Source organism: Oncorhynchus kisutch, linkage group LG13 (genome assembly GCF_002021735.2).
Source record: "Oncorhynchus kisutch isolate 150728-3 linkage group LG13, Okis_V2, whole genome shotgun sequence".
NCBI lineage: Eukaryota > Metazoa > Chordata > Actinopteri > Salmoniformes > Salmonidae > Oncorhynchus > Oncorhynchus kisutch.
In genome coordinates, this window is record NC_034186.2 from 8,073,840 (window position 1) to 8,100,462 (window position 26,623).

A 26,623-nucleotide genomic window follows, 5' to 3' on the forward strand; every position below is an offset into this window, starting at 1 on the left:
CTTAAATTGAAATTGAGAGAAAAACAGAGAAGAGAGGATAAGTAGGATAATGGTAGTTTAATGAGGCCTGGTCAAGGTTGAACCTCTGGTCAGGGCCAAAACTGACAATCACCAAAGTCCTCTAAAAGCCCTCTAAAAGCCCTCTGACTCTGAAGGGCTGAAACAAGCGTGAACAGACCACACACACGAAAGGGTAATGATATGCAGAGCAAACAGACCACACACACACAGGGGTGAGAGACTTGACCTGAGCTGAGATAGACCAATAGACCAATCGAATATCAGCATGCCGTGTGGAGTCCCCAACCCCATTCCGTAAGTGAAGGCAGAAGCCAGTCAGTGGCAGGTAGCACATAACCCCTGGTTACGAGTCCTGTCCTGTAGCTGGACTGAGATGAAAGCCTCTACTGTCAGGTAGTTCCAGGTAGTTCTACTGTCCTTTAGTTCTTCTGAAAAGGAAACTCATCTTACTCATGTCATTAAGATCTCCGTCCATGTGCAATGCTTCTCACTGCTGCCAGGGAGGCCCACTCTCACCTCTTCCCCCCCACGTTAGAGGGTTCTGTTGCCATGACATCAGAGTAGATAACCCCATCAGTGTGTGTAACCTGTTTACCAGAGCTGTGACCTCCTCTCCCCAGGAGGACACAGCACAGATCACATCAGCCTCCATTTAGTGGGCTTTCAAGCTTTCTCTACGTCCTTATTTTGATTGAACCTGTATACAACCAGGACAGTACCCATGAGACACAGAGCGTATTATACAAGGCAGGAGCAGTCAGAACAACACGACAGCATGCATGTGTATCTCTCTCAATCAGTCTGAGTCCGTTCTCAGATCTACATTACTATAGTGTTATCATGTCTCACCCTCTGGTCTGTTCTACAGTGTTATCAGGTCTCACCCTCTGGCCTGTACTGGCCTGTTCTATAGTGTTATCATGTCTCACCCTCTGGCCTGTACTGGCCTGTTCTATAGTGTTATCCATGTCTCACCCTCTGGCCTGTACTTATATAGTGTTATCATGTCTCACCCTCTGGCCTGTACTGGCCTGTTCTATAGTGTTATCTGTCTCACCCTCTGGCCTGTTCTATAGTGTTATCATGTCTCACCCTCTGGCCTGTTCTATAGTGTTATCATGTCTCACCCTCTGGCCTGTACTGGCCCTGTTCTATAGTGTTATCATGTCTCACCCTCTGGCTGTACTGGCCTGTTCCTATAGTGTTATCATGTCTCACCCTCTGGCCTGTTCTATAGTGTTATCATGTCTCACCCTCTGGCCTGTTCTATTAGTGTTATCATGTCTCACCCTTCTGGCTGTTCTATAGTGTTATCAGTCTCACCCTCTGGCCTGTACTATAGTGTTATCATGTCTCACCCTCTGGTCTGTTCTATAGTGTTATCATGTCTCACCCTCTGGTCTGTTCTATAGTGTATCATGTCTGGTCTGGTTCTATAGTGTTATCATGTCTCACCCTCTGGCCTGTACTATATGTGTAATCATGTCTCACCCTCTGGCCTGTACTGGCTGTTCTATAGTGTATCATGTCTCACCCTCTGGCCTGTATATAGTGTTATCATGTCTCACCCTCTGGCCTGTACTGGCCCTGTTCTATAGTGTTATCATGTCTCACCCTGGTCTGTACTGGCCTGTTTCTATAGTGTTATATGTCTCACCCTCTGGCCTTTTCTATAGTGTATCAGTCTCACCCTCTGGCCTGTTCTATAGTTTGTTATCAGTCTCACCCTCTGGCCTGTACTATAGTGTTATCATGTCTCACCCTCTGGTCTGTTCTATATTGTTATCATGTCTCACCCCTCTGGCCTGTACTGGCCTGTGATGGTAACAGTCTGTCCAGCATTTTTCAGAGCTGCTGCAGCCTGCTCATGGGTTGCACTGCGCAGGTCGACCCCCCGTTCACCTGCACACAACACGGCTAAGGTCAACACAGAATCACACAGGAGATTGACCCATGATCAGCAATGAACAGAGAGACCCAAGGCATGTCAACGGAGATCTAATCAATCTAACCTCGTCAATAAAACTCACGAATCACAAGCAATCAATAAGAGGTAATCCGGTTTCATTGTGTGCGTGTGTGTGTAGGTGTCTGTGTAGGTGTGATGTGTAGGGTGTGTGTAGGTGTGTGTGTGTATAGGTGTGTGTGTAGGTGTGTGTGTGTAGGTGTGTGTGTGTGTAGGTGTGTGTATAGGTTGTGTGTAGGTGTGTGTGTAGGTGTGTGTGTGTGTGTGTGTGTAGGTGTGTGTGTAGGTGTGTGTGTAGGTGTGTGTGTGTGTGTGTGTGTGTGTGTGTGTGTAGGTGTGTGTGTGTAGGTGTGTGTAGGTGTATGTGTGTGTGTGTGTGTGTGTGTGTGTGTGTGTGTGTGTGTGTGTAGGTGTATGTGTGTGGTGTGTGTGTAGGTGTGTATGTGTGTGTGTGGTGTGTGTGTGTAGGTGTGTGTGTGTATGTGTGTGTGTGTGTGTGTGTGTAGGTGTGTAGGTGTGTAGGTGTGTGTGTGTGTGTGTGTGTGTGTGTGTGTGTGTGTGTGTGTGTGTGTGTGTGTGTGTGTGTGTGTGTGTGTGTGTGTGTGTAGGGTTCTTACTGAGATGATGCGGTCTCCTTTACGCAGCTCTCCACAGAGGTCAGCAGGTCCACCAGCCAGAATGAAGGAGATAAAGATTCCCTCTCCATCCTCTCCTCCTACGATGTTAAAACCCAGGCCTGTAGAACCACGGTGCAACACCACCTTCCTGGGCTCCCTGGAACACACACACACACGTTATGTACACACTATTACACACACACACACGTTATGTACACACTATTATACACACACACACACGTTATGTACACACTATTATATACACACACATTATGTATACACTTATATACACACTATTATATACACACACACACACATTATGTATACACTATTATATACACACTATCACACACACACTATACTATTATATACACACACACATTATGTATACACTATTATATACACACACACACATTATATATACACATTATTAAACACACACACACACACACACGCACACACACACAGTAACAGTACACCGTTACACACTCAGACACAGTTAAAGCCCAGCCGAAGGCTTCCTGAAACCCACACAGAACCAAAAAGGTGAAGTTTAGTTGCTCCAGTCCTATCATTGGAAGTAGCGTTCTCTCTAGTGGTGATCATGGACATTACACATTTCTGTTTGGTCTATTTGTTCAGATGAAGGCAGCATTGGCATGGAGTGGCCAGCAGAGGGCACTGCCACACAGTCATTATGTTCAGCACCTTTACTTCCACGACCCCTGTCCACTTTCCTCTATATTACGACATTGACATCTCAACACTAGAATATCATTTAAAAACTCTGATATTATCATTAGATAGATGGTATTCAATATCAATAAGATTATATAACACAGGGACAACATAATCCTGGGGAGAACGGAATGCCAGCTTCCCTGCAAGATGTAGCCTCTCTCTACACAATGAGAGAATGAACATGAGCATTAGACTGGATGGTGTGAGGGAAGGATCTGAAAGCTTATCAGATTTATTCAAAATGAAATTCAGCTATTGGTCCAGTCCTGGTGTACACGCAGGGTACGGATGGCGGTGTGACGCGGGTTTTGGTAACCGTTGTGACGTCTGTTGGGTGATGCAGTCCCGGCCTTAAATCCCTCCAATAAAGTGGATTAAATATGGTAGAATTGAGGCGGCTACATCGCTGTATAACCATACAACTATCACCCCGTCGTGGCACTGCTCGCCATCTGCCCGCTGCCCGAGTCACTCACTGTCTCTTAATGCCACACACTAACACACACCAAGGAATGTTGAGTTAAACAAACCATACAACTCAATGTACAAGGATTACTTTTTAAATATTCCACCCAAAATAATTTACTAAATATATATATATATATTTTTTTACTTGAAGAACAGTGCAGTGGTTTCCATAAGTACATGGAGTAGCCAGCCAAACAGAACAAGTAGCCAGCCAAACAGAACAAGTAGCCAGCCAAACAGTTTAAAAACAGAACAAGTAGCCAGCCAAACAGAACAAGTAGCCAGCCAAACAGAACAAGTAGCCAGCCAAACAGAGCAAGTAGCCAACCAAACAGAGCAAGTAGCCAGCCAAACAGAACAAGTAGCCAGCCAAACAGAACAAGTAGCCAGCCAAACAGAGCAAGTAGCCAACCAAACAGAGCAAGTAGCCAGCCAAACAGAACAAGTAGCCAGCCAAACAGAACAAGTAGCCAGCCAAACAGAACAAGTAGCCATCCAAACAGAACAAGTAGCCAGCCAAACAGAGCAAGTAGCCAGCCAAACAGAGCAAGTAGCCAGCCAAACAGAGCAAGTAGCCAGCCAAACAGAGCAAGTAGCCAGCCAAACAGAGCAAGTAGCCAGCCAAACAGAGCAAGTAGCCAGCCAAACAGAACAAGTAGCCAGCCAAACAGAACAAGTAGCCATCCAAACAGAGCAAGTAGCCAGCCAAACAGAACAAGTAGCCATCCAAACAGAGCAAGTAGCCAGCCAAACAGAACAAGTAGCCATCCAAACAGAACAAGTAGCCAGCCAAACAGAACAAGCAGCCAGCCATGGAGATCAAGGCTGGCCCCCCGAGTAGAACAATTGCAGAACAAGCTCTATTGCCATCACAAAGCCCTGACCTCAATCCTATATAAAATTTGTGGCCAGAACTGAAAAGGTGTGTGCGAGCAAGGAGGCCGACTAACCTGACTCAGTTACACCAGCTCTGTCAGGAGGAATGGTCCAACATTCACCCAACTTATTGTGGGAAGCTTGTGGAAGGCTACCCGAAACGTTTGACCCAAGTTAAACAATTTAAAGGCAATGCTACCAAATACTAATTGAGTGTATGTAAACTTCTGACTCACTGGGAATGTGATGAAAGAAATAAAAGCTGAAATAAATCATTCTCTCTAATATTATTCTGACATTTCACATTCTTAAATAAAGTGGTGATCCTAACTGACCTGAGACAGGGAATTAATTTTTACTGGGATTAAATGTCAGGACTTGTGGAAAAACTGAGTTGAAATGTATTTGGCTAAGGTGTATGTAAACCTCCGACTAACTGCGTTGTATGATTTCTGAATGGCAAAGGGAGATGTACTTTATCCAGTCAGCTGGACACCTTTTATAAACTAGTCAACACGAGCTGTTTGGTCATCAATCAAAGAACACTAGATAGCCTGTTTACCCCGACTTCGTGGCTCTTGGGCTATGAAACACACAAAAGAAAAATTGATGAATGTGCCACAAAACAATAATGAAGTGGATTTCAAGTCATTTGTTAACCTCTTACATTACCTGGGAGACGAGAGGATGAATAAACACCATGCTCTCCCTTTGTGAGAGTACATTTGGCAGCAGCCAACCACAGTTCACAAAAATAACACAGGTAGGCGGGACCGACAGCAGACTGACAAACCAGCAGTGTTTCACGTCACTGGCTTTGTGATTGACAGGCGCCTGTCCCATCAATAGATCTCTAGAAGAGTTTGTTCTCGTGGGAAAAGGCTGTACAGACGTTTCTGACTAGCGAATCGAAACGTTTGAAATGAAAAGAAGCCTAGTTCTTCATTCATGAAGTGGAGCTGATGGAAAACATGGGACAGTGCAGATAAAGTTTGGCAGCAGAATGACGACACAAACAGTTCACAAACAGTTCACAAACAGTTCACAAACAGTTCACAAACAGTCCTTCTACTTTGAATCTGCACTGTTCTTATGGTGTTTTTGTAAAAATGTTCAGTGTAAATTGTTACAAGTTGTCCTTGTTCATAGAGGTGTGTGGTTTGTTTAACTTTGCAATCGTTGGTTTTGTTTGACATACATTTTAAAGTAAAAAACATGAGGAACAGTGTCATTCTGTTGCCGTGGAAATGCCCCACATACGCACACACAGACTCATACAAAAGCCAAAATGTGCGCCAACAAAAGACAGAGCTTGTGTGAACTCCATAGGTAACAGAAGTTAGTAACTGTCACATCGCCAGTTTATACGTTTAACTGAGACCTCCAAGGGATCCATTTACACTGCTGTCTGGAGTACATCTCCCTCTGTCCCTCTCTCTGTCCCTAGCTAACCATCTCTCTCTGTCCCTAGCTAACCATCTCTCTCTGTCCCTAGCTATACATCTCCCTCTGTCCCTAGCTATACATCTCCCTCTGTCCCTCCCTCTGTCCCTAGCTATCCATCTCCCTCTGTCCCTAGCTATCCATCTCCCTCTGTCCCCCCCTCTGTCCCTAGCTATCCATCTCCCTCTGTCCCTAGCTATACATCTCCCTCTGTCCCTCCCTCTGTCCCTAGCTATCCATCTCCCTCTGTCCCTAGCTATCCATCTCCCTCTGTCCCCCCCTCTGTCCCTAGCTATCCATCTCCCTCTGTCCCTAGCTATACATCTCCCTCTGTCCCTCCCTCTGTCCCTAGCTATCCATCTCTCTCTGTCCCTAGCTATCCATCTCCCTCTGTCCCTAGCTATACATCTCCCTCTGTCCCTCCCTCTGTCCCTAGCTATCCATCTCCCTCTGTCCCCCCCTCTGTCCCTAGCTATCCATCTCCCTCTGTCCCCCCCTCTGTCCCTAGCTATCCATCTCCCTCTGTCCCTAGCTATTTTTATTTTTTTATTTCACCTTTATTTAACCAGGTAGGCTAGTTGAGAACAAGTTCTCATTTGCAACTGCGACCTGGCCAAGATAAAGCATAGCAGTGTGAGCATACAACAAAGAGTTACACATGGAGTAAACAATTAACAAGTCAATAACACAGTAGAAAACAAAGGGGGGGGTCTATATACAATGTGTGCAAAAGGCATGAGGAGGTAGGCAAATAATTACAATTTTGCAGATTAACACTGGAGTGATAAAAGATCAGATGGTCATGTACAGGTAGAGATATTGGTGTGCAGAAGAGCAGAAAAGTAAATAAATAAAAACAGTATGGGGCTGAGGTAGGTGAAAAGGGTGGGCTATTTACCAATAGACTATGTACAGCTGCAGCGATCGGTTAGCTGCTCAGATAGCTGATGTTTGAAGTTGGTGAGGGAGATAAAAGTCTCCAACTTCAGCGATTTTTGCAATTCGTTCCAGTCACAGGCAGCAGAGTACTGGAACGAAAGGCGGCCAAATTAGGTGTTGGCTTTAGGGATGATCAGTGAGATACACCTGCTGGAGCGCGTGCTACGGATGGGTGTTGCCATCGTGACCAGTGAGCTGAGATAAGGCGGAGCTTTACCTAGCATAGACTTGTAGATGACCTGGAGCCAGTGGGTCTGGCGACGAATATGTAGCGAGGGCCAGCCGACTAGAGCATACAAGTCGCAGTGGTGGGTGGTATAAGGTGCTTTAGTGACAAAACGGATGGCACTGTGATAGACTGCATCCAGTTTGCTGAGTAGAGTGTTGGAAGCCATTTTGTAGATGACATCGCCGAAGTCGAGGATCGGTAGGATAGTCAGTTTTACTAGGGTAAGCTTGGCGGCGTGAGTGAAGGAGGCTTTGTTGCGGAATAGAAAGCCGACTCTTGATTTGATTTTCGATTGGAGATGTTTGATATGAGTCTGGAAGGAGAGTTTGCAGTCTAGCCAGACACCTAGGTACTTATAGACGTCCACATATTCTAGGTCGGAACCATCCAGGGTGGTGATGCTAGTCGGGCATGCAGGTGCAGGCAGCGACCGGTTGAAAAGCATGCATTTGGTTTTACTAGCGTTTAAGAGCAGTTGGAGGCCACGGAAGGAGTGTTGTATGGCATTGAAGCTTGTTTGGAGGTTAGATAGCACAGTGTCCAAAGACGGGCCGAAAGTATATAGAATGGTGTCGTCTGCGTAGAGGTGGATCAGGGAATCGCCCGCAGCAAGAGCAACATCATTGATATACACAGAGAAAAGAGTCGGCCCGAGAATTGAACCCTGTGGCACCCCCATAGAGACTGCCAGAGGACCGGACAGCATGCCCTCCGATTTGACACACTGAACTCTGTCTGCAAAGTAATTGGTGAACCAGGCAAGGCAGTCATCCGAAAAACCGAGGCTACTGAGTCTGCCGATAAGAATATGGTGATTGACAGAGTCGAAAGCCTTGGCAAGGTCGATGAAGACGGCTGCACAGTACTGTCTTTTATCGATGGCGGTTATGATATCGTTTAGTACCTTGAGTGTGGCTGAGGTGCACCCATGACCGGCTCGGAAACCAGATTGCACAGTGGAGAAGGTACGGTGGGATTCGAGATGGTCAGTGACCTGTTTGTTGACTTGGCTTTCGAAGACCTTAGATAGGCAGGGCAGGATGGATATAGGTCTGTAACAGTTTGGGTCCAGGGTGTCTCCCCCTTTGAAGAGGGGGATGACTGCGGCAGCTTTCCAATCCTCGGGGATCTCAGACGAGATGAAAGAGAGGTTGAACAGGCTGGTAATAGGGGTTGCGACAATGGTGGCAGATAGTTTCAGAAATAGAGGGTCCAGATTGTCAAGCCCAGCTGATTTGTACGGGTCCAGGTTTTGCAGCTCTTTCAGAACATCTGCTATCTGGATTTGGGTAAAGGAGAACCTGGAGAGGCTTGGGCGAGGAGCTGCGGCGGTGGGGCGGAGCTGTTGGCCGAGGTTGAAGTAGCCAGGCGGAAGGCATGGCCAGCCGTTGAGAAATGCTTATTGAAGTTTTCGATAATCATGGATTTATCAGTGGTGACCGTGTTACCTAGCCTCAGTGCAGTGGGCAGCTGGGAGGAGGTGCTCTTGTTCTCCATGGACTTCACAGTGTCCCAGAACTTTTTGGAGTTGGAGCTACAGGATGCAAACTTCTGCCTGAAGAAGCTGGCCTTAGCTTTCCTGACTGACTGCGTGTATTGGTTCCGGACTTCCCTGAACAGTTGCATATCACGGGGACTATTCGATGCTATTGCAGTCCGCCACAGGATGTTTTTGTGCTGGTCGAGGGCAGTCAGGTCTGGGGTGAACCAAGGGCTGTATCTGTTCTTAGTTCTGCATTTTTTGAACGGAGCATGCTTATCTAAAATGGTGAGGAAGTTACTTTTAAAGAATGACCAGGCATCCTCAACTGACGGGATGAGGTCAATGTCCTTCCAGGATACCCGGGCCAGGTCGATTAGAAAGGCCTGCTCACAGAAGTGTTTTAGGGAGCGTTTGACAGTGATGAGGGGTGGTCTTTTGACTGCGGCTCCGTAGCGGATACAGGCAATGAGGCAGTGATCGCTGAGATCCTGGTTGAAGACAGCGGAGGTGTATTTGGAGGGCCAGTTGGTCAGGATGACGTCTATGAGGGTGCCCTTGTTTACAGAGTTAGGGTTGTACCTGGTGGGTTCCTTGATGATTTGTGTGAGATTGAGGGCATCTAGCTTAGATTGTAGGACTGGCGGGGTGTTAAGCATATCCCAGTTTAGGTCACCTAACAGAACAAACTCTGAAGCTAGATGGGGGGCGATCAATTCACAAATGGTGTCCAGGGCACAGCTGGGAGCTGAGGGGGGTCGGTAGCAGGCGGCAACCGTGAGAGACTTATTTCTGGAGAGAGTAATTTTCAAAATTAGTAGTTCGAACTGTTTGGGTATGGACCTGGAAAGTATGACATTACTTTGCAGGCTATCTCTGCAGTAAACTGCAACTCCTCCCCCTTTGGCAGTTCTATCTTGACGGAAGGTGTTATAGTTGGGGATGGAAATCTCTGAATTTTTGGTGGCCTATCCATCTCCCTCTGTCCCTACCTCTGTCCCTAGCTATCCATCTCCCTCTGTTCCTCCCTCTGTCCCTAGCTATCCATCTCCCTCTGTCCCTAGCTACCCATCTCCCTCTGTCCCTAGCTATCCATCTCCCTCTGTCCCTAGCTATCCATCTCTCTCTGTCCCTAGCTATCCATCTCCCTCTGTCCCTCCCTCTGTCCCTAGCTATCCATCTCCCTCTGTCCCTAGCTATCCATCTCCCTCTGTCCCTCTCTCTGTCCCTAGCTAACCATCTCTCTATCCCTCCCTCTGTCCCTAGCTATCCATCTCTCTCTGTCCCTAGCTATCCATCTCCCTCTGTCCCTAGCTATACATCTCCCTCTGTCCCTCCCTCTGTCCCTAGCTATCCATCTCCCTCTGTCCCTAGCTATCCATCTCCCTCTGTCCCCCCCTCTGTCCCTAGCTATCCATCTCCCTCTGTCCCTAGCTATCCATCTCCCTCTGTCCCTACCTCTGTCCCTAGCTATCCATCTCCCTCTGTTCCTGCCTCTGTCCCTAGCTATCCATCTCCCTCTGTCCCTAGCTATCCATCTCCCTCTGTCCCTAGCTATCCATCTCCCTCTGTCCCTAGCTATCCATCGCCCTCTGTCCCTAGCTATCCATCTCCCTCTGTCCCTAGCTATCCATCTCCCTCTGTCCCTAGCTATCCATCTCCCTCTGTCCCTAGCTATCCATCTCCCTCTGTCCCTAGCTATCCATCTCCCTCTGTCCCTCTCTCTGTCCCTAGCTAACCATCTCTCTCTATCCCTCCCTCTGTCCCTAGCTATCCATCTCTCTCTGTCCCTAGCTATCCATCTCCCTCTGTCCCTAGCTATCCATCTCCCTCTGTCCCTAGCTATCCATCTCCCTCTGTCCCTAGCTATCCATCTCCCTCTGTCCCTAGCTATCCATCTCCCTCTGTCCCTCTCTCTGTCCCTAGCTAACCATCTCTCTCTATCCCTCCCTCTGTCCCTAGCTATCCATCTCTCTCTGTCCCTAGCTATCCATCTCCCTCTGTCCCTAGCTATCCATCTCCCTCTGTCCCTCTCTCTGTCCCTAGCTATCCATCTCCCTCTGTCCCTCTCTCTGTCCCTAGCTAACAATCTCCCTCTGTCCCTCTCTCTGTCCCTAGCTATCCATCTCCCTCTGTCCCTCTCTCTGTCCCTAGCTAACCATCTCCCTCTGTCCCTCTCTCTGTCCCTAGCTATCCATCTCCCTCTGTCCCTCCCTCTGTCCCTAGCTATCCATCTCCCTCTGTCCCTCTTTCTGTCCCTAGCTATCCATCTCCCTCTGTCCCTCCCTCTGTCCCTAGCTATCCATCTCCCTCTGTCCCTCTCTCTGTCCCTAGCTATCCATCTCCCTCTGTCCCTAGCTAACCATCTCCCTCTGTCCCTAGCTAACCATCTCCCTCTGTCCCTCTCTCTGTCCCTAGCTATCCATCTCCCTCTGTCCCTAGCTATCCATCTCCCTCTGTCCCTCTCTCTGTCCCTAGCTATCCATCTCCCTCTGTCCCTCCCTCTGTCCCTAGCTATCCATCTCCCTCTGTCCCTAGCTATCCATCTCCCTCTGTCCCTCTCTCTGTCCCTAGCTATACATCTCTCTCTGTCCCTCCCGCTGTCCCTAGCTATCCATCTCTCTCTGTCCCTAGCTATCCATCTCCCTCTGTCCCTCCCTCTGTCCCTAGCTATCCATCTCCCTCTGTCCCTCCCTCTGTCCCTAGCTATCCATCTCCCTCTGTCCCTCCCTCTGTCCCTAGCTATCCATCTCCCTCTGTCCCTCCCTCTGTCCCTAGCTATCCATCTCCCTCTGTCCCTCTCTCTGTCCCTAGCTAACCATCTCTCTATCCCTCCCTCTGTCCCTAGCTATTCATCTCTCTCTGTCCCTAGCTATCCATCTCCCTCTGTCCCTAGCTATACATCTCCCTCTGTCCCTCCCTCTGTCCCTAGCTATCCATCTCCCTCTGTCCCTAGCTATACATCTCCCTCTGTCCCTCCCTCTGTCCCTAGCTATCCATCTCCCTCTGTCCCCCCTCTGTCCCTAGCTATCCATCTCCCTCTGTCCCTAGCTATCCATCTCCCTCTGTCCCTAGCTATCCATCTCCCTCTGTCCCTAGCTATCCATCTCCCTCTGTCCCTACCTCTGTCCCTAGCTATCCATCTCCCTCTGTTCCTAGCTATCCATCTCCCTCTGTCCCTACCTCTGTCCCTAGCTATCCATCTCCCTCTGTTCCTGCCTCTGTCCCTAGCTATCCATCTCCCTCTGTCCCTAGCTATCCATCTCCCTCTGTCCCTAGCTATCCATCTCCCTCTGTCCCTAGCTATCCATCTCCCTCTGTCCCTAGCTATCCATCTCCCTCTGTCCCTAGCTATCCATCTCTCTCTGTCCCTAGCTATCCATCTCCCTCTGTCCCTCCCTCTGTCCCTAGCTATCCATCTCCCTCTGTCCCTAGCTATCCATCTCCCTCTGTCCCTCTCTCTGTCCCTAGCTAACCATCTCTATCCCTCCCTCTGTCCCTAGCTATCCATCTCTCTCTGTCCCTAGCTATCCATCTCCCTCTGTCCCTAGCTATACATCTCCCTCTGTCCCTCCCTCTGTCCCTAGCTATCCATCTCCCTCTGTCCCTAGCTATCCATCTCCCTCTGTCTCCCCCTCTGTCCCTAGCTATCCATCTCCCTCTGTCCCTAGCTATCCATCTCCCTCTGTCCCTAGCTATCCATCTCCCTCTGTCCCTACCTCTGTCCCTAGCTATCCATCTCCCTCTGTTCCTGCCTCTGTCCCTAGCTATCCATCTCCCTCTGTCCCCTAGCTATCCATCTCCCTCTGTCCCTAGCTATCCATCTCCCTCTGTCCCTAGCTATCCATCTCCCTCTGTCCCTAGCTATCCATCTCCCTCTGTCCCTAGCTATCCATCTCCCTCTGTCCCTAGCTATCCATCTCCCCCTCTGTCCCTAGCTATCCATCTCCCTCTGTCCCTCTCTCTGTCCCTAGCTAACCATCTCTCTCTATCCCTCCCTCTGTCCCTAGCTATCCATCTCTCTCTGTCCCTAGCTATCCATCTCCCTCTGTCCCTAGCTATCCATCTCCCTCTGTCCCTAGCTATCCATCTCCCTCTGTCCCTCTCTCAGTCCCTAGCTATCCATCTCCCTCTGTCCCTCTCTCTGTCCCTAGCTAACCATCTCCCTCTGTCCCTCTCTCTGTCCCTAGCTATCAATCTCCCTCTGTCCCTCTCTCTGTCCCTAGCTAACCATCTCCCTCTGTCCCTCTCTCTGTCCCTAGCTATCCATCTCCCTCTGTCCCTCTCTCTGTCCCTAGCTAACCATCTCCCTCTGTCCCTCTCTCTGTCCCTAGCTATCCATCTCCTCTGTCCCTAGCTAACCATCTCCCTCTGTCCCTAGCTAACCATCTCCCTCTGTCCCTAGCTAACCATCTCCCTCTGTCCCTAGCTAACCATCTCCCTCTGTCCCTCTCTCTGTCCCTAGCTATCCATCTCCCTCTGTCCCTAGCTATCCATCTCCCTCTGTCCCTCTCTCTGTCCCTAGCTATCCATCTCCCTCTGTCCCTCCCTCTGTCCCTAGCTATCCATCTCCCTCTGTCCCTAGCTATCCATCTCCCTCTGTCCCTCTCTCTGTCCCTAGCTATACATCTCTCTCTGTCCCTCCCGCTGTCCCTAGCTATCCATCTCTCTCTGTCCCTAGCTATCCATCTCCCTCTGTCCCTCCCTCTGTCCCTAGCTATCCATCTCCCTCTGTCCCTCCCTCTGTCCCTAGCTATCCATCTCCCTCTGTCCCTCTCTCTGTCCCTAGCTAACCATCTCTCTATCCCTCCCTCTGTCCCTAGCTATCCATCTCTCTCTGTCCCTAGCTATCCATCTCCCTCTGTCCCTAGCTATACATCTCCCTCTGTCCCTCCCTCTGTCCCTAGCTATCCATCTCCCTCTGTCCCCCCCTCTGTCCCTAGCTATCCATCTCCCTCTGTCCCTAGCTATCCATCTCCCTCTGTCCCTAGCTATCCATCTCCCTCTGTCCCTACCTCTGTCCCTAGCTATCCATCTCCCTCTGTTCCTGCCTCTGTCCCTAGCTATCCATCTCCCTCTGTTCCTGCCTCTGTCCCTAGCTATCCATCTCCCTCTGTCCCTAGCTATCATCTCCCTCTGTCCCTAGCTATCCATCTCCCTCTGTCCCTAGCTATCCATCTCCCTCTGTCCCTCTCTCTGTCCCTAGCTAACCATCTCTCTCTATCCCTCCCTCTGTCCCTAGCTATCCATCTCTCTCTGTCCCTAGCTATCCATCTCCCTCTGTCCCTAGCTATACATCTCCCTCTGTCCCTCCCTCTGTCCCTAGCTATTCATCTCCCTCTGTCCCTAGCTATCCATCTCCCTCTGTCCCTAGTTATCCATCTCCCTCTGTCCCTAGCTATCCATCTCCCTCTGTCCCTAGCTATCCATCTCCCTCTGTCACTACCTCTGTCCCTAGCTATCCATCTCCCTCTGTCCCTAGCTATCCATCTCCCTCTGTCCCTAGCTATCCATCTCCCTCTGTCCCTAGCTATCCATCTCCCTCTGTCCCTAGCTATCCATCTCTCTCTGTCCCTAGCTATCCATCTCCCTCTGTCCCTCCCTCTGTCCCTAGCTATCCATCTCCCTCTGTCCCTAGCTATCCATCTCCCTCTGTCCCCCTCTCTGTCCCTAGCTAACCATCTCTCTATCCCTCCCTCTGTCCCTAGCTATCCATCTCTCTCTGTCCCTAGCTATCCGTCTCCCTGTCCCTAGCTATACATCTCCCTCTGTCCCTCCCTCTGTCCCTAGCTATCCATCTCCCTCTGTCCCTAGCTATCCATCTCCCTCTGTCCCCCCCTCTGTCCCTAGCTATCCATCTCCCTCTGTCCCTAGCTATCCATCTCCCTCTGTCCCTAGCTATCCATCTCCCTCTGTCCCTACCTCTGTCCCTAGCTATCCATCTCCCTCTGTTCCTGCCTCTGTCCCTAGCTATCCATCTCCCTCTGTCCCTAGCTATCCATCTCCCTCTGTCCCTAGCTATCCATCTCCCTCTGTCCCTAGCTATCCATCTCCCTCTGTCCCTAGCTATCCATCTCCCTCTGTCCTTAGCTATCCATCTCCCTCTGTCCTTAGCTATCCATCTCCCTCTGTCCCTAGCTATCCATCTCCCTCTGTCCCTAGCTATCCATCTCCCTCTGTCCCTAGCTAACCATCTCTCTCTATCCCTCCCTCTGTCCCTAGCTATCCATCTCTCTCTGTCCCTAGCTATCCATCTCCCTCTGTCCCTAGCTATCCATCTCCCTCTGTCCCTCTCTCTGTCCCTAGCTAAGCATCTCTCTCTATCCCTCCCTCTGTCCCTAGCTATCCATCTCTCTCTGTCCCTAGCTATACATCTCCCTCTGTCCCTAGCTATACATCTCCCTCTGTCCCTAGCTATACATCTCCCTCTGTCCATAGCTATACATCTCCCTCTGTCCATAGCTATACATCTCCCTCTGTCCATAGCTATACATCTCCCTCTGTCCCTCCCTCTGTCCCTAGCTATCCATCTCCCTCTGTCCCTAGCTATCCATCTCCCTCTGTCCCCCCTCTGTCCCTAGCTATCCATCTCCCTCTGTCCCTAGCTATCCATCTCCCTCTGTCCCTAGCTATCCATCTCCCTCTGTCCCTAGCTATCCATCTCCCTCTGTCCCTAGCTATCCATCTCCCTCTGTCCCTAGCTATCCATCTACCTCTGTCCCTAGCTATCCATCTCCCTCTGTCCCTAGCTATCCATCTCCCTCTGTCCCTAGCTATCCATCTCCCTCTGTCCCTAGCTATCCATCTCCCTCTGTCCCTAGCTATCCATCTCCCTCTGTCCCTAGCTATCCATCTCCCTCTGTCCCTAGCTATCCATCTCCCTCTGTCCCTAGTATCCATCTCCCTCTGTCCCTAGCTATCCATCTCCCTCTGTCCCTAGCTATCCCATCTCCCTCTGTCCCCTAGCTATCCATCTCCCTCTGTCCCTAGCTATCCATCTCCCTCTGTCCCTAGCTATCCATCTCCCTCTGTCCCTAGCTATCCATCTCCCTCTGTCAGTAGCTATCCATCTCCCTCTGTCAGTAGCTATCCATCTCCCTCTGTCCCTAGCTATCCATCTCCCTCTGTTCTTCCCGCTGTCCCTAGCTATCCATCTCCCTCTGTCCCTAGCTATCCATCTCCCTCTGTCCCTAGCTATCCATCTCCCCTCTGTCCCTAGCTATCCATCTCCCTCTGTCCCTAGCTATCCATCTCCCTCTGTCCCTAGCTATCCATCTCCCTCTGTCCCTAGCTATCCATCTCCCTCTGTCCCTAGCTATCCATCTCCCTCTGTCCTTAGCTATCATCTCCCTCTGTCCCTAGCTATCCATCTCCCTCTGTCCCTAGCTATCCATCTCCCTCTGTCCCTAGCTATCCATCTCCCTCTGTCCCTAGCTAACCATCTCTCTCTATCCCTCCCTCTGTCCCTAGCTATCCATCTCTCTCTGTCCCTAGCTATCCATCTCCCTCTGTCCCTAGCTATCCATCTCCCTCTGTCCCTCTCTCTGTCCCTAGCTAAGCATCTCTCTCTATCCCTCCCTCTGTCCCTAGCTATCCATCTCTCTCTGTCCCTAGCTATACATCTCCCTCTGTCCCTAGCTATACATCTCCCTCTGTCCCTAGCTATACATCTCCCTCTGTCCCTAGCTATACATCTCCCTCTGTCCATAGCTATACATCTCCCTCTGTCCATAGCTATACATCTCCCTCTGTCATAGCTATACATCTCCCTCTGTCCCTCCCTCTGTCCCTAGCTATCCATCTCCCTCTTTCCCTAGCTATCCATCTCCCTCTGTCCCTAGCTATCCATCTCCCTCTGTCCCTAGCTATCCATCTCCCTCTGTCCCTAGCTATCCATCTCCCTCTGTCCCTAGCTATCCATCTCCCTCTGTCCCTAGCTATCCATCTCCCTCTGTCCCTAGCTATCCATCTCCCTCTGTCCCTAGCTATCCATCTCCCTCTGTCCCTAGCTATCCATCTCCCTCTGTCCCTAGCTATCCATCTCCCTCTGTCCGTAGCTATCCATCTCCCTCTGTCAGTAGCTATCCATCTCCCTCTGTCAGTAGCTATCCATCTCCCTCTGTCCCTAGCTATCCATCTCCCTCTGTCCCTAGCTATCCATCTCCCTCTGTTCTTCCCGCTGTCCCTAGCTATCCATCTCCCTCTGTCCCTAGCTATCCATCTCCCTCTGTCCCTGTTTCATACAGCCTGTCAATGTCAACTAAGAACAAACCTGCTGCCTCTTTCTGTCTCCTCTTTCTTTCTCATTTCATGGCTCACAGCAACAGAAAGCGTGGAGAGGGAGCCAAGCAGAGTGACAAGACATTTGGCAACGCGCCTCAGTGTGTGTTTGTGTTTGTCTGCATGTGTGTGTGTGTGTGTGTGTGTGTGTGTGTGTGTGTGTGTGTGTGTGTGTGTGTGTGTGTAGAACGGAAAAAAAATAAGGATCTATTAATCCCATTTAGTGTCTGCCTCTGTCTGTAAGATCCAATGGATGTGTTGGTTGAAGGCTGAGAGACAGAGGTGTTGTGGTCCCTGCTGTGGTCAGGCAGTCTGTTCCCACTGATGACAGCACTGTATATCTCTGGCTGTGGCAGGACTGAGCTGCCCAAGGTGACCAGAGCTTAGCCATGCTCTCAATCTTTCTCTGCATCTTTTTCACTTTCCATCTTTCTCTCTCTCTCTCTCCCCCCATCTTTCTCCCTCTCTCCCTCTCTTCATCAGTCTCACCTCCCAGACATATCTCCCCCAGGTTACACAGCTGGCCTCTCATTAGCTTCAAAACCATTCATCACCCTTAACTTCATCTGCCAGCTCCATCAACAGAGAGAGGGCAGAAGAGTGAGAAGGCAGAGAGAGAGAGAGAGGAAAGATAGGGCAGAAAGAGTGAGAAGGCAGAGAGAGAGAGAGGAAAGAGAGGGCAGAAAGAGTGAGAAGGCAGAGAGAGAGAGAGAGGAAGAGAGAGAGAGAGAGGAAAGAGGGCAGAAAGAGTGAGAAGGCAGAGAGAGAGAGAGGAAAGAGAGGGCAGAAAGAGTGAGAAGGCAGAGAGAGAGAGAGGAAAGAGAGGGCAGAAAGAGTGAGAAGGCAGAGAGAGAGAGAGGAAAGAGAGCAGGGAGAGTGAGAAGGCAGAGAGAGAGAGAGGAAAGATAGAGAGAGAGAGGAAAGAGAGGGCAGAAAGAGTGAGAAGGCAGAGAGAGAGAGAGGAAAGAGAGCAGGGAGAGTGAGAAGGCAGAGAGAGACAAGAGGAAAGAGAGAGAGAGAGAGGAAAGAGAGGGCAGAAAGAGTGAGAAGGCAGAGAGAGAGAGAGGAAAGAGAGGGCAGAAAGAGTGAGAAGGCAGAGAGAGAGAGGAAAGAGAGCAGGGAGAGTGAGAAGGCAGAGAGAGAGGAAAGAGAGGGCAGGAAGAGAACATGAGTGGGAGAAAAAAGAAAGAAGGGGGTGGATAGCTGAAGACCTACAGGGAGAGGGATGGTGGATGAGGAGGAAGATGAGGAGGAGGATGAGGAAAAGATCAAATGGATGAGGAAGAGGGAAGAGAAAGAGGAGGCAGATAAAGAGGAAGAAGAAGATTGATAAAGGAGGAAGGAGATACAGCACCATAACTCAGATTAAGGGGAGGAGCTACAGCACCATAACTCAGATTAAGGGGAGGAGCTACAGTACCATAACTCAGATTAAGGGGAGGAGCTACAGTACCATAACTCAGATTAAGGGGAGGAGCTACAGTACCATAACTCAGATTAAGGGGAGGAGCTACAGTACCATAACTCAGATTAAGGGGAGGAGCTACAGCACCATAACTCAGATTAAGGGGAGGAGCTACAGCACCATAACTCAGATTAAGGGGAGGAGCTACAGCACCATAACTCAGATTAAGGGGAGGAGCTACAGTACCATAACTCAGATTAAGGGGAGGAGCTACAGTACCATAACTCAGATTAAGGGGAGGAGCTACAGCACCATAATGCAGATTAAGGGGAGGAGCTACAGCACCATAATGCAGATTAAGGGGAGGAGATACAGCACCATAACTGAGAGCCACTGAGAGTCAAGAGAAGGATAGTGACCCATTCACCTGATGAATCTCAGCAGCAGCAACTAATAATGGCAACACACTCCCTTTGTCCAGTACACTCATAAACCAACACAAACATTAAACGTCATGAACATCTAACACTGTGTAAATGGATCAAATGTCGTGTGTGTGTGTGTATATCGCCCAGTTTACCTTGTCACCTCGTCGTCTCCTAGCATGCTCTTGGGGACGGGGGAGTAGCGTCCAGGCGTGGCGGGGGTATGGGCCGGCTCAGGTAGTTGGAAGGGCTGATATGGTTGTCCATGTGAGGGGAATACGCTAGAGAAATAACACACACACACACACACACACACCACACACACAAACACACACACACACAACCTGTATCAATATAATGGGTCTCCGCCTCAGTGTGTACATAGATAGTGAGTTAACGTTAGCGGCTAATGCTAAGAAAAATGATAAAATGCTGCTTAGTGAGGGAGGCGCTAGGCTAATCGCTAACTTCACCTTGAGCCGACCCTGGTACAGACAGAGGCAGAGCAGGATACTATACAACACATGCTTTATGGCTCCTCTGACAGGGGGAGGTTCTCTCCTTAAACGAAGACCACCTTCATGGCACAAGCACCACAACAGAACAATCAATAACATTGTCCAGGTGAAATACTGGAACGTTCCCCCTGGTCCTGGACAGGGCTGGCCCCATAGGCAACACGGAACGTTCTGCCTGGTACTGGACAGGGCTGGCCCCATAGGCAACACGGAACGTTCTGCCTGGTACTGGACAGGGCTGGCCCCATAGGCAACACGGAATGTTCTGCCTGGTACTGGACAGGGCTGGCCCCATAGGCAACACGGAACGTTCTGCCTGGTACTGGACAGGGCTGGCCCCATAGGCAACACGAAACGTTCTGCCTGGTACTGAACAGGGCTGACCCCATAGGCAACACGGGACGTTCTGCCTGGTAATGGACAGGGCTGGCCCCATAGGCAACACGGAACGTTCTGCCTGGTACTGGACAGGGCTGGCTCCATAAGCAACACGGAACGTTCTGCCTGGTACTGGACAGGGCTGGCCCCGTAGGCAACACAGAACGTTCTGCCTGGTACTGGACAGGGCTGGCCCCATAAGCAACACAGAACGTTCTGCCTGGTCCTGGACAGGGCTGGCCCCATAGGCAACACGGAACGTTCTGCCTGGTACTGGACAGGGCTGGCCCCATAGGCAACACGGAACGTTCTGCCTGGTACTGGACAGGGCTGACCCCATAGGCAACACGGGACGTTCTGCCTGGTACTGGACAGGGCTGGCCCCGTAGGCAATAAAGCAAGACTAATATTCGTGTCCCGAAACATAAACGTGGCATGAACAGTGATGCAGAGAGACAGTGGGTCACCCACGGTATATTCAGCTACAGTCAGGGGGACAGACAGTGGGTCACCCACGGTATATTCAGCTACAGTCAGGGGGACAGACAGTGGGTCACCCACGGTATATTCAGCTACAATCAGGGGGACAGACAGTGGGTCACCCACGGTATATTCAGCTACAGTCAGGGGGACAGACAGTGGGTCACCCACGGTATATTCAGCTACAGTCAGGGGGACACACAGCGGGTCACCCACGGTATACTCAGCTACAGTCAGGGGGACAGACAGTGGGTCACCCACGGTATACTCAGCTACAGTTAAATAGCAAGCCATTCACCCTGCTTCTAAACAAGAACCCTTCCTCCTTCATAAGGAGTCTGGCTCAGATTGGACCTACTACAGTAAACTCTATTCTAATGCCTATTGGTCCAGATATAGGCCCGCTGTACGCACTCCCTCCCCACTAACTCACTGTGCCCATTGGATTACCACTGTAGCTATTGGGGTCAGCAGCCAGTGACACGCTGGGTCTGGGTGGCCTTAATGATTACATTTGTCTTTTGTCCTATATTCCTCTCAGACACACAGACACATGTTCTGTCATAATACTGACCCTTTACACAGAATTGATACAATAACAAATTGGACCACTAGCAAATTAGCTCTTTGAAGGATGCTAGTGGTTATCTATGGTAACAACACAGGGAAGCTAATAATTAGCATTTGAACCCTTTTTGAAGGATGCTAGTGGTTATCTATGGTAACAACACAGGGAAGCTAATAATTAGCATTTTAGCCCTTTTTGATGGGTTGCTAGTAGTTATCTATGGTAACAACACAGGATTGCTAGCATTTAGCATGCATCCGTTTGAGAAGCTAGAGATAAATAATGTTTTCATTGATTAGCTTCAGTCTGTAGTTCTGTGAAGTTGTGTATCGATGTAGCATCCCTCCGTGGGAGCTCCACACCACACGCCTCCCTTCACATAACCAGGGCCGCGTTCAGTAGCCAAACGTTGCAGGTAGAAATGCCACGGATAGAGCCATATTGTAGGCTACATGTTAGAAAAGCATGTTTCTTCTACATCGTATATTAGCATCTGAATATAACAAAACGTCCTGATGAACACTCCCCTGCTGTCACAGCTGGGATAATTGGAAACAATGGGATAACCATGTGTGTGTACTTGAATATGTGTGAATGTATGTGTGTGTGTGTGTGTGTGTGTGTGTGTGTGTGTGTGTGTGTGTGTGTTCGTGCGCACTCACAGTTGGTGATGTCGGGGGGGAGCGAAACTGTCGTTCATGAAGACACTGGTGGGCTTCGCCACTTTCAAGTAAACCACATCAGGGGTGTTTTTCAAGGCTGCCACGGCATCCTCGTGACTCACTTCCTCAAGGCAAGCGCTGTTTACCTGGAGGGGGGGGGGGGGGGGGGGGGGGGGGGGGGGGGGGGCAAGTCAGACGGCTCATCAGTTGGTTACATACAGGAGGAGACATGGCAGGCAATCCAACTGTCATTGTTTCCAAAACAAGCTTCAAGGGGATCTTTTTAAGTTAAGGGTTTGTTAAGTTAAGCTATTGTATCAGGTGAAATTTTAAGGCGATTAGTGCCCTGACCTGAGCAAGTCAACGGTAAAGATGAAATTATGTGGTACTCATGACACTGTGCCATCAAACCAGCCAGCAGTCTTTCCTGCACTCATTTTGGCTATGAATAACATGTTAAGTAATTGTACAATTCCTAACTATCCCAATATTTTATTTTCCTCAGTAGTGTGAAAGGGGGGGGCGGAGGGCGGGGGTGTACAAAGCCGGGGGTGGTAATATCTCCATTTGAATTAAAGGGAAAGTCTCATTGTGTAATTCCGATCAGGAGAGTCGATGGGAATCAGTCTCATTTATTGTAGAAGACTTCTGAATTACCTTTAAGATGATTGGAGGAACTTTGTGGGGAGACTTGTTTACTTCACTTTTGTATATTATCTACCTCACTTGCTTTGGCAATGTTAACACGTGTTTCCCTTGCCAATAAAGCCCCTTGAATTGAATTGACTTCCTGACAATCGTCCAGAAACATCCCATGATATATCAGTGTGATGTACAACGGGATGTTTCTGGACGATTGTCACATGACACACTGACAGACAGACGTGGAGATAGCGAACGCCAAACTGTATCTACCAGAGAAGAGGACATGGTGAGACTCCAAACAAATAACCAACCCATAATGAGATACTGCTGTACCTACAAACCAATCAAGTTGACTCCATGCCTGTCTGACTCTGTACCGGTACCCCCATGTATTTAGTCTCCATATTGACTCTGTACCGGTACCCCCCTGTACATAGCCACCACATTGACTCTGTACCGGTACCCCCTGTATATACCCTCCACATTGACTCTGTACCGGTACCCCCCTGTATATAGCCTCCACATTGACTCTGTACCGGTACCGCCCCTGTATATAGCCTCCCACATTGACTCTGTACCGGTACCCCATGTATTTAGTCTCCATATTGACTCTGTACCGGTACCCCCTGTATATAGCCTCCACATTGACTCTGTACCGGTACCCCCTGTATATAGCCTCCCATTGACTCTGTACCGGTACCCCCTGTATATAGCCTCCACATTGACTCTGTACCGGTACCCCCTGTATATAGCCTCCACATTGACTCTGTACCGGTACCCCCTGTATATAGCCTCCACATTGACTCCTGTACCGGTACCCCCTGTATATAGCCTCCACATTGACTCTGTACCGGTACCCCCTGTATATAGCCTCCACATTGACTCTGTACCGGTACCCCCTGTATATAGCCTCCACATTGACTACTGTACCGGTAACCCCCTGTATATAGCCTCCACATTGACTCTGTACCGATACCCCCTGTATATAGCCTCCACATTGACTCTGTAACCGGTACCCCCTGTATATAGCCTCCACATTGACTCTGTACCGGTACCCCCTGTATATAGCCTCCACATTGACTCTGTACCGGTACCCCCTGTATATAGCCTCCACATTGACTCTGTACCGGTACCCCCTGTATATAGCCTCCACATTGACTCTGTACCGGTACCCCCTGTATATAGCCTCCACATTGACTCTGTACCGGTACCCCCTGTATATAGCCTCCACATTGACTCTGTACCGGTACCCCCTGTATATAGCCTCCACATTGACTCTGTACCGGTACCCCCTGTATATAGCCTCCACATTGACTCTGTACCGGTACCCCCTGTATATAGCCTCCACATTGACTCTGTACCGGTACCCCCCTGTATATAGCCTCCACATTGACTCTGTACCGGTACCCCCCTGTATATAGCCTCCACATGACTCTGTACCGGTACCCCCTGTATATAGCCTCCACATTGACTCTGTACCGGTACCCCCTGTATATAGCCTCCACATGACTCTGTACCGGTACCCCCTGTATATAGCCTCCACATTGACTCTGTACCGGTACCCCCTGTATATAGCCTCCACATTGACTCTGTACCGGTACCCCCTGTATATAGCCTCCACATTGACTCTGTACCGGTACCCCCTGTATATAGCCTCCACATTGACTCTGTAACCGGTACCCCCTGTATATAGCCTCCACATTGACTCTGTACCGGTACCCCTGTATATAGCCTCCACATTGACTCTGTACCAGGTACCCCCTGTATATAGCCTCCACATTGACTCTGTACCGGTACCCCTGTATATAGCCTCCACATTGACTCTGTACCGGTACCCCTGTATATAGCCTCCACATTGACTCATATGACCGTACCCCTGATATAGCTTCCACATTTGGACTCTGTACCGGTACCCCTGTATATACTCCACATTGACTCTGCTACAGTACACCCTTGTATATAGCCTCCACATTGACTTCTGTACCTGGTACCCCTGTAATTATAGCCTCCACATTGACTCCTGTACCGGTACCCCCTGTATATTAGGCCTCCACATGACTCCTGTACTGGAACCCCCTGTATATAGCCTCCCAACATTGACTCCTGTACTGGTACCCACTGTATATAGCCTCCACATTGACTCTGTACCTGGTACCCCCTGTATATAGCCTGCCACATTGACTCTTTGCTACCGGTACCCCCTGTATATAGCCTCCACATTGACTCTGTACCCGCGTACCCCCTGTATATAGCCTCACATTGACTCTGTACCGGTAACACCCCTGTATATAACCTCCACATTGACTCTGTACCGGTAACCCCCTGTATCATAGCCTCCACATTGACTCTGTACCGGTACCCCTGTATATAGCCTCCACATTGACTCTGTACCGGTACCCCCTGTATATAGCCTCCACATTGACTCTGTACCGGTACCCCCTGTATATAGCCTCCACATTGACCTCTGTACCAGTAACCCCTCTGTATATAGCCTCCAACATTGACTCTGTACAGTACCCCTGTATATAGCTCCACATTGACTCTGTACCGGTACCCCCCCTGTATATAGCCTCCACATTGACTCTGTACCGGTACCCCTGTATATAGCCTCCACATTGACTCTGTACCGGTACCCCTGTATATAGCCTCCACATTGATCTGTACCGGTACCACCTGTATATAAGCCTCCACATTGACTCTGTACGGTACCCCCGCCTGTATATAGCCTCCACATTGACTCTGTACCGGTACCCCTGTATATAGCCTCCACATTGACTCTGTACCGGTACCCCCTGTTATTAGCCTCCACATTGACTCTGTACCGGTAACCCCTGTATATAGCCTCCACATTGACTCTGTACCGGTACCCCCTGTATATAGCCTCCACATTGACTCTGTACCGGTACCCCCTGTATATAGCCTCCACATTGACTCTGTACCGGTAACCCCCTGTATATAGCCTCCACATTGACTCTGTACCGGGTACCCCTGTATATAGCCTCCACATTGACTCTGTACCGGTACCACCTGTATATAGCCTCACATTGACTCTGTACCGGTACCCCCTGTATATAAGCCTCCAACATTGACTCTGTACTGGTACCCCCCTGTATATAGCCTCCACATTGACTCTTGTACCGGTACCCCTGTATATAGCCTCCACATTGACTCTGTACCGGTACCCCCTGTATATAGCCTCCACATTGACTCTGTACCAGTACCCCTGTATATAGCCTCCAACATTGACTCTGTACCGGTACCCCCCTGTATATAGCCTCCACATTGACTCTGTACCGGTACCCTGTATATTAGCCCTCTACATTGACTCTGTACCGGTACCCCTGTATATAGCCTCCACATTGACTCATGTTACCAGTACCTTGTATATAGCCTCACACTTGACTCTGGTACCGGTACCCCCTGTATATAGCCTCCACATTGACTCTGTACGGTACCCCTGTATATAGCCTCCACATTGACTCTGTACCGGTACCCCCTGTATATAGCCTCCACATTGACTCTGTACCGGTACCCCCTGTATATAGCCTCCACATTGACTCTGTACCGGTACCCCCTGTATATAGCTCCACATTGACTCTGTACCGGTACCCCCCTGTATATACCTCCACATTGACTCTGTACCGGTACCCCTGTATATAGCCTCACATTGACTCTGTACGGTACCCCTGTATATAGCCTCACATGACTCTGTACCGGTACCCCTGTATATAGGCCTCCACATTGACTCCTGTCGCGGTACCCTGTATTAGCCTCCACATTGCCTCTGTACTGGTACCCCCTGTATATAGCCTCCACATTGACTCTGTACCAGGTACCCTCTGTATATAGCCTCCACATTGACTCTGTACCGGTACCCCCTGTATATAGCCTCCACATTGACTCTGTACGGTACCCCTGTATATAGCCTCCACATTGACTCTGTACCGGTACCCCCTGTATATAGCCTCCACATTGACTCTGTACACGGTACCCCTGTATATAAGCCTCCACATTGACTCTGTACCAGTTAACCCCCTCTGTATATAGCCTCCACATTGACTCTGTACTGGTACCCCTGTATATAGCCTCCACATTGACTCTGTACCGGTACCCCTGTATATAGCCTCCACATTGACTCTGTACTGGTACCCCCTGTATAATAGCCTCCACATTTGACTCCTGTACCCGGGTACCCCCTGTAATATAGCCTCCACATTGACTCGTGTAACCGGTACCCCCTGTATAGTAGCTCCACATTGACTCTGTACCGGGGGATACCCCCTGTATATAGCCTCCACCTGGACTCTGTACGGTACCCCTGTAGTATAGCCTCCACATTGACCTCGTAACCGGTACCCCCTGTATAATAGCCCTCCACATTGACTCTGTACCGGTACCCCCTGTATAAGCCTCCACATTTGACTCGTTTACCCGGTACCCCTGTATATAGCCGCCACATTGACTCTGGTACTGGTACCCCCT

The 26,623-nt window shown here is 49.7% G+C and overlaps 1 protein-coding gene across 1 annotated transcript in view; it reads right to left on the reverse strand.

The window, feature by feature from the left end:
- Positions 1 to 26,623, reverse strand: part of LOC109903054 (disks large homolog 1) — a 287,487-nt gene that overhangs the window by 68,996 nt on the left and 191,868 nt on the right. The window contains 6 exon segments of the mRNA XM_031785507.1: positions 1,819 to 1,913; positions 2,597 to 2,761; positions 19,046 to 19,113; positions 19,116 to 19,171; positions 21,497 to 21,515; positions 21,517 to 21,642. Of these exon segments, the coding sequence (XP_031641367.1) occupies positions 1,819 to 1,913; positions 2,597 to 2,761; positions 19,046 to 19,113; positions 19,116 to 19,171; positions 21,497 to 21,515; positions 21,517 to 21,642 (529 nt within the window).